General features: G+C 45.2%; 1 protein-coding gene across 1 annotated transcript in view; it reads right to left on the bottom strand.

Annotated features, from left to right (window-relative positions):
• ZFR2 (zinc finger RNA binding protein 2) overlaps window positions 1–6830 on the bottom strand; it is a 44992-nt gene extending 38162 nt beyond the window's left edge. Inside the window, exon 1 of the mRNA XM_061152170.1 lies at window positions 6462–6830. Coding sequence (XP_061008153.1) covers window positions 6462–6830 — 369 coding nt within the window. The remainder of the gene's footprint in view (window positions 1–6461) is intronic.
• Window positions 6831–14441: the final 7611 nt, after the last annotated feature.

Raw genomic sequence — 14441 nt, 5'->3', positions numbered from 1 at the left:
CCAAACCGTTAAAAGGCTGCTCTGGGCACAGCAAGGGCTCATTCGTGGTTCCAGCCCTCTCCTGCTGTTTCAAGGGGCAGAAGAACCTCCACAGCCATGCTGGTGCTGGTCTAGAGCATGTGCCTTTTCTATCAACACAAGGAGCAGCCACTAGACAGCCAATCTGAGTTCCTCATGAGCAAATACAACATATGTTGAACCACCAACCCTGGATCCAACCAATGACATTCAAAATTTAAAAGAAGCCAATGGCTTTTTAAAACATTCATTCCAAGAGTCTGAGAAGTTATAGGTCATTCTGCTCCCCATCAAGGAGATAATCTCAGTCTATGGGACTGATTTTTCAAACTACAAAGTGCTGCAGAACCAAAGCAAGAGATTTCTCAAATCTTGTTGTTTAGTCTCTAAGTCATGTCTGACTCTTCTGCAATCCCATGGACTGTACTCCGCCAGGCTACTCTGTCCATGGGATTTCCTAGGCGAGAATACTGGAATGGGTTGCCATTTCCTTCTCCAGGGGATGTTCCCGACCCAGAGATTGAACCTGCGTCTCCCACGTTGGCAGGCAGATTCTTTACCACTGAGCCACCATGGAAGCCTTCTCAATTCTTAGTCAACAGTTAATTGTAAAAGGCAAGTGAACAGTGATGTGCCATAAATGCAACTTACCTCTGGGGGGAGAAAACTGCCCAAAGCAGCAAAATATCTACCAAAAAAAAAAAAGAAGTCCCATTCCCCAAAATATTTACAAATTAAGTTTCTAATTTAAAAAGGTCTAGCAACCTTACAAAAATCCTCTAACACAAGTGTAAGAGGAAAGGACAGGCAGAGGTCAGTTCCCGGCTGATGGGAGATGCCTCAGTACAAGGCACAGAACAAGAAACAATTAGTCAAGCAGTGAGACCCTGGGTGGTACCAAAAGCTTTTCCTACCAAGATTCTACAATACGCTATGACCAAAGAGCACCCTTCAGATTTAAGGCATCACAGACATACAAAAAACAAAAGAAACAAGAAAAAAATCTCTGTGCTTTGTCAAAGCTTCCTAATTCTGTTTTGAATTAGACAGCGTTCCTCACCTTAGATGAATAAGCTATCTGAAGAGCTCAGAGCCGTGATGAAAACAAAAACTGGTGTTAACTTTTAACACACAGAGACACACATAAACCCAGAACTTTCTTTTTTTTTTTTTTCCAGAACTTTCTTAAATAACTAAAACCAGTTGAAATGGAGGGCTCCTCTTTCTAGTTGAAATAGATACTGTTCCTTTCAACTATTCAATGTAAACTATAATGTCTTCCTATCCTATCTTATTAAACATTATTATGTTTAATTATCTTCCTGTACATTCTTGTATCCTCAAGAACATAAAGGAAGGTCACAGAATGGAAGCAGATGTCATCTGTCTCACACAGTCTGAATTTGGTCCTGGTATTTAAAACTTGAGGGATTTCACACAGAACAGGGATTGTGGATTCTCTGGGAAAGCGGGAAGACTCTAGGTTCAGTCCCACGAGTCAATGACAGATGGGGGTGGGGTGTGCAGGCCCTGTTGTGATCCTCCCCCGATACACCCTCTATCCTCTTAAGACTCCACTCATACTTGTACATGTCTGCCCCTCACAAGGCTGTCTGCAATCCCTGATCTGAAGTTTCATAGACTTTCAATCTATTAATATAAAACAAAGAGTGAATACAAGGTCTACGAATACCTTTCCACCTGTCTACCTTACTTTTTAGGACTCTTCAGTTATTCATCCGGGTCAATGGTCTTGACCTCCTTACCTCCACAGCCACACAGAAGAACACCAATTACACTCAATGTGAAAAAACAATTTTAAAGGATCATTTGAAAATGCTTTTAAATTTGATGTAGCTGTTCTGATCATTCTAAATATATATACTGGTAGATCCAGACAAAAGACAAAACAAAACTAAAAAACATTCAGAAACAGAATATGTTGAGAAAAAAAAATCTATATTAGGAATTAACATACTCTGAGGTTGATGAGCTAGCTTTTGGTTCTAGAATGTATGAAATGAAAATTCAAAATCCACACTTCAAAAACTTTCAATGTACCTCATGTACTTGTGATAGGAACACAGATAACACAGTTCTATCATTTGAAAGGTTTTCCTTAAAATACCCTGAAGTCAGGTTTTGTCTGAAGTTGAGAGCTGCCACTCAACACTGCCTTCCAAGGGCCCCTCTCACTCAACCCCTAACAGGTATCTCAGCCTGATTGAAGTGGGCCTTTAAGAAAACAATAGGAGTCACACTCTAACAGGAGAACGCCTGTGCCCTGTGTTCCCAGGGTCCACTTCAGCTAATCCCATCAGGAGTGAACGAGGTGCTGCTGAGGAGCAGTCAGGTCAAGTTCCCACCAGCCCCACCCCAGTCCCCGGGGCAATGACATCAGATTCCCCCTGGCAGCTTGTGCTCCTGGGACCTAAATTCAGGGGACAGACAGGCCTTGGAGGGGAAAGTTTATTCTGGAATGGCCTGGAGACTGGAGCGGGGGCATGCTGGGGGGTGGGTACAGGCAACAGAGGCTGGCAAGGGTACACCCAGGATGCTGCGCCCGCCCTGACAGGGCAGGGCTCCCACCGGGGTGTGTTAATGGGTGGTCTCCCTGTACTGCTTCCTATGGCTGGTGTGGGCCCCGGAGCCTTTCCCAAGCCACCTGTTTCAATTGGGGGAGATTACAGACATACGGCTTGGGTTACCATTACCATCCCCACCACCCTGGACTAGACGCTTCCTCGGCTTCCCTGCTCCAGAGGTCATTTCTCAAGGTCTGAAGAACATGGCCCTAAACCACAATCTGACTAGGACCAAACTAAAGGGGCAGGATCCAGGCAACACCTACAGAATGATGAAACCCAGCCTCCGCCAGCAGGCCCCACTGCTAAGCGGCTGTGTCAGGCTTGGTCTGCTACCACCAGCAACTCACAAGACTCAGGTAGGCCCCACCAAGGGACAGACGCATGGCAGCCCGCATGTCTAGCCAGACCCCAATGCTCGTCACCCTGGAGATCCTACACCAGTTACTGAACCCCAAGCCTCATTCCCTTATCAGCATCAGAACACCTTGCTCACAGGATAACTGGGAGGACTGGACAAGATGTCAAGTGCCTGGGACTTATTCAACTCAGAGAGTTGGTAACCAGGACTCCTCAGTGTTAGCATCACTAATGGAATTTGATGGGGTTTCACTCGGGCTTCCAACTTCCTGACACTCTCCAGTTAAAGGAATCCAGCCATTAACATAAACGCCAAAAGCTTATCAAGCTCCTGATGGGAAATCAAGTATTACATCAAAATCCAGCAGCCATCTTAAGAGTTAACAAGAATACAAAGGTAGAGACCACCAACTATACTAGATGGGTGGTGTTTTGACAAAACTGCCTGGGTTCAAGCCCTGGTCAGGGAGGAAGATCCCACATGCCACAGCTAAAGATTCTGAGTGCCGCAACTAAGACATGGCGCAGCCAAACAAAGAAATACTTAAAAAATAATAATAATAATAATAATCTGCAAGAAGAGGGAAATGTTAACAGGAGATCTGGCCGGCCTGCCATGTTCCACCAGTGTGAACATCCACCGGACAGCTCTGAGCTGTCAATGTTTTCATTACCAACATGACTTAACTCAGACAGAGCCCTGTCAGATTTCTCGAGCAGCGCTCAGCCTCACAACTGAAGCCTGCATTCAGTGCAAATTAAACACACTGTCAGTTTTCCACGTAGGATTAATCCTTAATTCTGAAAACTTACAGCGCTAACTCTAAAAAAGCCTTAAGAGATCTAAAAGACCACATAGGTAAAATAAATGAAAATCACATTAAGAAAGAATTACAAACTTTTCTTATAGTTCAAGAGTGAATGTGCAATTGATCCTTTTCTTTCTTTTTTTTTAAGTTTTTACTTTTTGGCTGCATCACGCAGCATGTGGGCTATCAGCTCCCCGACCAGGGATTGAATCTGTGTTCCCTACACTGGAAGCACATAGTATTAATAACTGGACTGCCAGAGAAGTCTCTGTGGTTACCAGTTTTAAAAGCCAAGAAAATCTACACAAAATTCCTCTAAGAAATAAACTGCTGTCTTTGCTTTGGTAGTTCAGGAAATGGGCTTTGTCAATAATGCTGTCCAAACGCTACCACAAAGCTGATACTCACAAAATCTGTTATCTGATTAGTTTTTCCATGGCACATTACACAAGAAATATATACTTTAAAAGCAGCTGAAGGTTTCAAGCAAAAGTTGTTTCCCCGAAAAGGGAATGTCTGGTTAACTTAAAACTGTTCAGATAATGCAGATTATCTCGTTTCAAGGTTTTGTGAGACTGAATTTTACTTTGCTGTAATTCCTACACTTCTGTTTTAGTTAAATCTACTTCTTAAGGAATAACACACCTTCTTGGAGACAATTTTTAAAGACACAGACAAATCTGACATTCAGTTCATGACAGTTTCACATCCTTAGTTACATGGATGTTTACTGTATTACTTAAGTTATCAGAATCCAGACAATAGCTGCAACAAAATGTTTAAGCACCTTAATTCAAATAAATGACAAGAACATCTGAAGTCCTACGATTATCTATTTTACCAGTGTCAATTCTCAAATTTCTCCTCTGGAAGATAATCTTAATAGAAAGCACAACATTCAAGTGATTTTCCACACCTGACTAAAGAATGCACTGGAGAAAGAAAAAAAAAAAAGAGAGAGAGAAACAGAAAAATAGAAAGAAAAGACAGAAGTGGCAGCAAGCAGGCAGAGGAATGCAGCATTTCCAAAAAAGGCTTTGGTCTCTGACAGCCTAGCCAAGTCCTGCTGCTGTAACTAAGCACTGGCCGTAAGAATACCACCAAGGATGCTGGAAAGAGGGAAAGAGGAGATAAAAATGCAACACTCTGTTTCAGGAAACAGCAGGCTAGACATCCTTTCCCTGATAGAAAATCTATGTCTAGTCAGTGCTACACCTCAGAGAACACTCGGGGTACAGGAAACAGGAATAACTCTGCAAGCTGCACAAGCCTTGGATCCAAGCCCTGACCTCATTCCTTCTGACCCCACAGAAGTGAACACGGCAGCATCACAACTGGGTAGACAGGTGGGCACTAACTTCCCACTAGCCTGACCTGTGTTCAACGTGCTGAAACAGTGCATGAAAGAAACACGGGGCACAGGCCCATCCTGCAAGCAGACACCAGTCTCTCAAGGGGCAGTTCGAAGCCAGTTTGTGAGTGACTGGCCCAGAAGGTTCTGCCAGGCTACCAGCTGGAAACTGACCCCAGGGTGACACATGAAAATGATGTAAGGAGGGGGACACTTTTCCCCAGGGACACCAGCTCTGTCTGCATCCCTGCCGGGGACCTGGTCTCGCATCCCCAGCTGAAAGACTGAGACCAAACAGAGGCTCCAAGGAGAAGCCATGGAAAATGGTGTGTGTGTACATTTGGGGTCCAGAAGCACTCCATGTGTCTCTGCCCCTAGATATTTCCTTCCCCCGGCTGCTTCCTATCCCTGCCACCCACACCTCCCCAGCTCTTCTCTCAGCTCCTTTCTCTCCCCTCCCAGTGCTTGGGTCCCTGTCTGTTGTACTGCATTGCATTTTATTCCCTAAGTCGTGTCCGACTCCGCTTCCCCAGGGACTGTAGCCTGCCAGGCTCCTCTGTCCATGGGATTTCCCAGGCAAGAAAACTGGAGTAGGCTGCCATGTCCTTCTCCAGGGGATTTCCCCGACCCAGAGATCGAACCTGTTGTCTCCTGCATTGGCAGGCGGATTCTTTACCACTGAGCCACCAGGCAAGCCCTCCCAGTCTGTTACTGTTAGTCACTCAATTGCGTCCAACTCATTAGGACCCCATGGACTGTGGCCCGTCAGGCTCCTCTGTCCATGGGATCCTCCAGGCAAGAATTCCCTTCTCCGAGTCTGTTACTACATCTCAAATACCCAATGGCCTCCTCCACTGACTTTCAGGATTCCAGGTCCCTCTATCCTTCCTTACGGTTCCCGTCCCCCGGAAGCCCCTGGTGCCCGCTCTCCTATTGGATCCCAGGACCTCCCTCAGGTCCAGACTGCTACTCCCTTGAGTCCCGGCCCACCCCTCCAGTCAGGCCTCTATCCCCCTCCCCCAGGCCTCTGTCTCTCCCTCCCGGGTCTGTGTGTTCTCTAGCACCCCCTGCCCCTCTCCAGGGTTCATCCCTCCGAACTTCAAATCCCCCTGCCTGGTCAGGAACCCCTCCAAGGCTGTCTTGCTCCCAATCAGGGGTCAGGTTTCCAGCTCCACACCCCTGCTCCCCGCCCAAGTCTCTCTGCTCCACCCACTGCCCCGCCAGGTGCCCTCACAGGTCTGTCTTCTCCCTACTCGCCCCACCCCCACCACAAATGGGGTCTCGACTTCCCCGCCCTCTGGCCTTGGCCCTTACCCCGCCCCTAACCCAGCCAGGTACCGTCCCACGCCGGTCTTCTCTCCCCCACCTCAGGTGCTGCGTCCTCCCAGGGCAGCCCCTTTCGTGGTCAGACCTCGGCACCCGCTGAGGTACAATCCCCCCTCGGGCCCATCCCCGCGACAAGCCGAGAGCCCGTTCCCACGTCAGGAGCCCCTCCGGCTCTCCCCGACAGAAACAACTCGGGGCCGTGACCTCCCCGGGGCCGGGGTTGGGGTCGGACGGCGCGAGCGGCGCGGGGCCGTTACCTGTACTGCGAGCCGACGCCTTGCGCAAAGCCATAATAGTTACTCGCCGCCATCTTGGCGTCTCCACCGAGCGCCCGCCGACCCGGAGGCGCGAAGGGGCGGGGCCGTCAGCGCATGACGTCATCTGGCCGGCGCCTGGGCCGCGTGCCTCTCGCGCCCCGCCACGCGCCACAGGCCCCGCCCCCCCCTCGCGAAGCTCTAGCTTTCTCGCTTCCTAGTCTGCTTCCGAGGGCGTGTCTTTGCCTCGAACCCCTCCCTCCGCTGCAAGCCCCTCCCCTTCCTTGGAGTCCCCACTTTCCCTCTGCTCAGCATCAGGATCTTTGGCTCGACTCTCTTCTGATGGAGTCCCAGAACCGACCCTCTGTGATTTGGTTCAACCTCCGTCCCTCGCCGCAAGCCCCGCCCCATATTGGACTTCCGTTTAACCTCTCAGCTTAGGGATTTCGAGGCTGGTAGTGGTTTTTCCTTTTTGTGCTCTTGAGCGAGGTTTCGTTGCCCCGCTGACCATTTCTGGCTGGGTGAATATGGCCCTGCTGATACAGCCAAGTCCTGCTGATCAGCGCCCTGTGTGCCAGTCTTTCCTTAGAAGGCTCCAGTACCTAAAATTCAGTGGCTCTAAATTCGTGGTTCTCAACTGGAGTGTTTTGCCCCCAGAGGAAAGTGGACAGTGTCTAGGGACATCTGTGGCTGTCATGACTGGGAGTGCTCCTGGCATCAAGTAGGTGGGGACCAGAGATGCTGCACAACACCCAGCAGTGTGCAGGCAGGTGCCCCATGACAGAGAAGAACCTGGCCCCAATAGCGGCAGTGCCAAGGTGGAGAAACCCTATTCTAAGGGTAATTCATTTTGAGAGATATTTCTTTACCCACTTACTACAGGCAGGGCCTTCTTGGGGGCTAACAGTGAGCTGCCTGACACCAGTCCTCAAGAACTTGGATTCAGGGAAGCAGATCATAACCAAACTATTACAGTTATGATACTCTTTGGTTAAGAACAGATTTATTGAGATATACTGCACATACCATACAATTCACCCACCTAAGGTGTGTGATTCAATGTTTTTTTTTAGCATATCCATAAAGTTGTGGATGGCAGTTACAAACATTAATTCCAGAACATTTTCATCACCCCAAGAAGAAACCCTGTACCCCTTCACAGTTACTTGCCCACACCTCCCCCAGCCTCTGGCCACCACTAGTTTGCATTCTGTCTCTATGGATTTGCCAGTTCTGGACATGTCATATAAATGGAATGTTACCCTCCAGTAAGAAGGAATGAACTCTTGATACACACAACAACTTGGATAAAGCTCTGGAGAATTGTGCTGAGTTTGGAAAAGCTGATGTCAAGAGGTCACATATGATTCTATTTACATAAAATTCTTGAAAGATCAAAAATTATAGAAACAGAGAATGTATTTGTGATTTCCACCAGTTAAGGGCATGGGAGAGGGGAATGGGGAATGGGATTAGCTATAAAAGAGCAACATGAGAGCTCCTAAGGTGATTGAAATGTTGTGTATTTTGACTGTATCAAAAGCAATAGTGCTATTGTACTATAATTTTCTAAGACATTATTAATACCATTGGGTAACATGGTGGAAAAGGGTACATGGGATCTTTCTGTGTTACTTTTTACAACTGCATGTGAATCTACAATTATTTCAATTTTTTAAATTAATTTTTTGGAACTTCCCTGGTGGTCCAGTGGCTAAGACTCCACACTCTCAATGCAGGAGGTCAGGATTCTATCCCTGTTCAGGGAACTAGATCCCACATGCTGCAGCGAAGAGTCTGCATGCTGCAGTGAAGGTCAAAGATTCCACATGCTGCAACTAAGACACCAAACAATTAATTTTTTTTTTATTTTAAGCCCCCCCCGCAAAAGTTCGTTTACTGATCATGTTGGAGTGGTGTTCTTTTGCCCCCCTTTTAAGCAGGGCTAGTCAACCCTTGGACAGAAACCATGGCAAGCCCAGGGTGCCAAGGAAAGCCGTATGGGTGATTTAGTGGATGGCATTCTTCCATTTGTGTCTTAATGGCCATGTGTGATCATTAAGGAACAATCCAGTGCATCTGGCAAACGCAGCTCCCCCGCCATGCCCTGGCTGAAGGCCAGTGTGGTAATTACCCAGGACCTCACTCTGATTCCCTGCAGCTCTAACTAGCTAACCCATGCTGCATGCCTTTTACAAAAGCAGGTCTGTTTTCTCTGGAGTACATAGTATCTTTTTTTCCTATTATTTGCTGTAAGTGTTAGTCACTCAGTTGTATCTGACTGTTTGCGACTCAGTGGACTGTAACCCACCAGGCTCTTCTGTCCATGGAATTCTCCAGGCAAGAATACTGGAGTGTGTTGCCACTCCTTTCTCCAGGGGAATCTTTCTTATTTAACCCAGGTCTCCTGCATTGCAGGTGGATTCTTTACCATCTGAGCCACCAGGAAAGTTCCTATTTGCTGTAAGCAGTGTGTAAAATGCTTTACATGCACAACATTATCTAGTCCACACAATAGCCCTTGGAAATAGATACAGTTGATTCTCCTTATTGGCAGCAGTTCTGGTCTATAATGTTGCAGCAAACACTTAAATGGCAAATACTGACCCATTGCTCCCAGGGGAAATACAGAGTTAGGTTCTTGCAAGCCTCAGATCACATTTTCATTAGTCGATCAATACCTAAATGTGTGTGTGTGTGTGTGTGTGTGTGTGTGTGTGTGTGTGTGTGTTTTGTTTTGTTTAAGGGCATCTTGTTTAATGTACATTGTAGATTGCTTAATATTGAACTCACAGCCCACAACACTATAACTCACACTTGAATGAAGCTTATCTAACATGCTTATTTTCTCCATAAGGCACATCTTGATAGCTTACAGTGAACGATGTCGGATTCGTGATTTCCGAAGAAGATTTAGCTTCAGGACCAGAGACCAGGCTTGACCACTCAAGAGCTTTTGTGTAGCAGAGTTCTATTAAAGTTTAAAATGGACAGAGAAAGCTTCTGACATAAGACATCAGAAGGGGGAAGGAGAGTGCCCCCTCACTAGTCTTTTCAAGGACTTATATACTTTTACTAGACTCACTCCTACAGCATATATCTTAAATTAACAAGATTAGAACTAACAATAGAAAGGTCTTACCAGACTCTACTCCCACATAAGATAACAAGATTAGTCAGAAGGTTCTTGTTAAAACAAAGGAGAAACAAGTCCTCCAGCAAGACACATTATTGTTCTATAATCCTTAGTATAGAGTTTAAGATGAGTGTTGTGTAATCATTAGCTCTGGGTTTAAAGACAAGGTAATGTAGGGGAAAAAAAGTTTGTCCTTTTCTCCTCTTTGAGAGCCCCAGACCCTTTTCTCCGTCTCCAGAGCCCTTGACCCCTTCCTAAGGCAAGAATACTGAATTGGCAACCACTTCAGTATTCTTACCTTGAGAACCCCATGAACAGTATGAAAAGGCAAAAGGATATGGCACTGAAAGATGAACTCCCCAGGTCAGTAGGTGGCCAATATGCTACTGGAGAAGAGTGGAGAAACAACTCCAGAAACAATGAAGAGACGGACCCAAAGCGAAAACAATCCCCAGCTGTGGATGTGATTGGTGATGGAAATAAACTCTGATTCTCTAAAGAACAGTATTGCATAGGAACCTGGAATGTTGGGTCCATGTATCAAGGTAAATTGGAAGTGGTCAAACAGGAGATGGCAAGAGTGAACATAGACATTTTAGTAATCAGTGAACTGAAATGGACTGGAATGGGTGAATTTAATTCAGACGACCATTATATCTACTACTGAGGGCAAGAATCGCTTAGAAGAAATGGAGTAGCCCTCATAGTCAACAAAAGAGTCTGAAATGCAGTACTTGGGTGTAATCTCAAAAATGACAGAATGATCTCTGTTCATTTCCAGGTCAAACTATTCAACATCACAGTAATCCAAGTCTATGCCCCAGCCACTAATGCTGAAGAAGCTGAACACTTCTTTTAGGACCTACAAGACCTTCTAGAACTAACACCAAAAAAAGATGTCCTTTTTATCATAGGGGACTGGAATGCAAAAATAGGAAGTCAAGAGATACCTGGAGTAACAGGCAAGTTTGGCCTTGGAGTACAAAACGAAGCAGGGCAAAGGCTAACAGAGTTTTTCCAAGAGAACGCACTAGTCATAGCAAACACCCTCTTCCAACAACACAAGAGTCGACTCTACACATGGATATCACCAGATGGTCAATACCGAAATCAGATTGATCATATCCTTTGCCATCGAAGATGGAGAAGCTCTATACAGTCAGCAAAAACAAGACCAGGAGCTGACTATGGCTCAGATCATGAACTCCTTATTGCCAAATTCAGACTTAAATTGAAGAAAGTAGGGAAAACCACTAGACCATTCAGTTATGACCTAAATCAAATCCCTTACAATTATACAGTGGAAGTGACAAATAGATTCAAGGGATTAGATCTGATAGACAGAGTGCCTGAAGAACTACGGATGGAGGTTTATGACATTGTATAGGAGGCAGTGATCAAGACCATCCCCAAGAAAAAGAAATGCAAAAAGGCAAAATGGTTGTCTGAGGAGGCCTTACAAATAGTTGAGAAAAGAAGAGAAGCTAAAGGCAAAGGAGAAAAGGAAAGATATACCCATCTGAATGCAGGGTTCCAAAGAATAGCAAGGAGAGATAACAAATCCTTCCCCAGTGATCAATGCAAAGAAATAGAGGAAAACAATAGAATGGGAAAGACTAAAGATCTCTTCAAGAAAATTAGAGATACCAAAGGAACATTTCATGCAAAGATGGGCACAAAAAAGGACTGAAACAGTATGGACCTAACAGAAGATGAAGTTATTAAGAAAAGATGGCAAGGCAAGAATACACAGAAAAACTATACAAAAAAAAAATCTTAATGACCCAGATAACCATGGTGGTGTGATCACTCACCTAGAGCCAGACATCCTGGACTGTGAAGTCAAGTGGGCCTTAGGAAGCATCACTACGAAAAAAGTAAGTGGAGGTAATGAAATTCCAGGTGAGCTATTTCAAATCCTAAAAGATGATGCTGTGAAAGAGCTACACTCAATAGGCCAACAAATATGGAAAACTCAGCAGTGGCCACAGGACTGGAAAAGGTCAGTTTCATTCCAATCCCAAAGAAAGGCAATGCCAAAGAAGTTCAAACTACTGCACAATCGCACTCATCTCACACACTAGCAAAGTAATGTTCAAAATTCTCCAAGAATGTTCAAATTCTCCAAAATCTTCAAAATTCTTCAACAGTACATGAACTGAGAACTTCTAGATGTTCAAACTGAAGATAGAAAAGGCAGAGGAACCAGAAAACTAATGGCCAACATCCACTGGATCATAGAAAAAGCAAGAGAGTTCCAGAAAAATAGCTACTTCTGCTTTATTGACTATGCTAAAATCTTTGACTGTGTGGATCACAATAAACTGTGGAAAATTCTTAAAGAGATGGGAATACCAGACCACCTCATCTGCCTCCTGAGAAATCTGTATGCACGTCAAGAAGCAACAGTTAGAACTGGACATGGAACAACGGATTGGTTCCAAATTGGGGAAGCAGTATGTCAAGGCTGTATATTGTTACCTGCTGATTTAACTTATATGCAGAGTACATCACGCGAAATGCTGGGCTGGATGAAGCACAAGCTGGAATCAAGATTGCTGAGAGAAATATCAATAACCTCAGATATGCAGATGACACCACCCTTATGGCAGAAAGCGAAGAAGAACTAAAGAGCCTCTTGATGAAAGTGAAAGAGGAGAGTGAAAGGCTGGCTTAAAACTCAACATTCAGAAAACTAAGATCATGGCATCCAGTCCCATCACTTCATGACAAGTAGACAGGGAAACAATGGAAACAGTGACAGACTTTATTTTTTGGAGCTCCAAAATCACTGCAGATAGTGACTGCAGCCTTGAAATTAAAAGACGCTTACTCCTTGGAAGAAAAGCTATGACCAAGCTAGACAGCATATTAGAAAAGAGAGACATTACTTTGCCATCAAAGGTCCGTCTAGTCAAACCATAGTTTTTCCAGTAGTCATGTATGGATGTGAGAGTTGGGCCATAAAGAAATCTGAGCACCGAAGAATTGATGCTTTTGAACTGTGGTGTTGGAGAAGACTCTTGAGAGTCCCTTGGACTGCAAGGAGATCAAACCAGTCCATCCTAAAGGAAAGCAGTTCTGAATATTTCTTAGAAGGACAGATGCTGTAGCTGAAGCTCCAATACTTTAGCCCCCTAATTCGAAGAACGACTCATCTGAAAAGACCCTGATGCTGGGAAGGACTGAAGGCAGGAGGAGAAGGGGTCAACAAAGGATGAAATGGTCAGATGGCATCACTGACTCGATGGACATGAGTTTGAGCAATCTCCGTGAGTTGGTGTTGGACAGGGAAGTCTGGCACCCTGCAGTCCATGGGGTCACAAAGAATCAGACACAACTGAGTGACTGAACTGAACTGGACCCCTTCCTCCTGGAGGGCCCAAGACTCCTTATCAGTCTACCTAAATCAACTCTCTCAATCACAGCCTTCTTGTGCTAACAGAAACTAGACAGCACTTCAGCACCATGCGTGGGGGCCATTTTAATAGCAAAATCACCAACAAACCCCAAAATGTTAAAAGTATGGCACTAAATAGACCCCAAAAAGGACAGCTGTTTGCAGTCAAGGCTTGAATGAGCATCACCTGGTTGAGCGTCAGCAGGGAACACATGCACGGCCAGTACTGATTTTTCCACTTCTCTGTGTTGTCTACAAATGATCCTGAAAGCACCATGAATATTGATTTTGGGAGTTACAAATAAAGTTCAACAGGCAAATTTACAAATACAGAAACTGAAAATAATGAGAATCAGATGTATTTGTATGAATCCCCTTTGCAAATGAGGAGAAGAAGATTCAAGGCAGTTTAGCCATTTCATTGCCTCAACAAATTTTATTGAGAACCAACTTTGTTTCAAGCCAAAGAAATGATGCTTTTGAACTGTGGTGTTGGAAAAGATTCTCGAGAGTCCCTTAGACTGCAAGGAGATCAAACCAATCAATTGTAAAAGAAGTCAGTCCTGAATATTCATTGGAAGGACTCATGCTGAAGCTGAAGCTCCAATACTTTGACCACCTGATGTGAAGGGCTGACTCATTGGAAAAGACCCTGATGCTGGGAAACATTGAAAGCGGGAGGAGAAGGGGACAACAGAGGAAGAGATGCTTGACAGAGGATGAGATGTTTGGATGGCATCACCAACTCAGTGAACGTGAGTTTGAGCAAGCTCCAGGAGATGGTGAAGGACAGAGAAGCCTGGTATGCTTCAGTCCACGGTTTGCAGCCAGACACGACTGAACAACAACAATTATCTTGGGAGGAGGGCTGTCCTGGGCATTGTAGGGTGTTGGGCAGTGTCGTTGGTCTTTACCTGCTCCATGCCAGTATCAACTCCATCCCCTCCAGTCATGATAATCAAAAATAGCCCTGACATCACCAAATGTCCCATGATGGGTAAAATTGCCCACAGGTTCTCAACCACTGATCTAGGGATTAAAAATACAGCAATGACAAAATGAAACATCTCTGACCTCAAGAAACTTAAGGGAATGGGAATGATATCAGTGTTCCATGAGGACAGAGTTTCAGTTTGGGAAGATGAGAAAGTTCTAGAGATGAATGGTAGGGGGGTGTCCAACAATGTGAAGCCACTACACTT

This window comes from Dama dama, chromosome 9, assembly GCF_033118175.1.
Source record: "Dama dama isolate Ldn47 chromosome 9, ASM3311817v1, whole genome shotgun sequence".
NCBI classification, from domain to species: Eukaryota; Metazoa; Chordata; class Mammalia; order Artiodactyla; family Cervidae; genus Dama; species Dama dama.
Note: the sequence above shows the minus strand (reverse complement) of the source record. Positions and strands in the feature narration are given on the sequence as shown.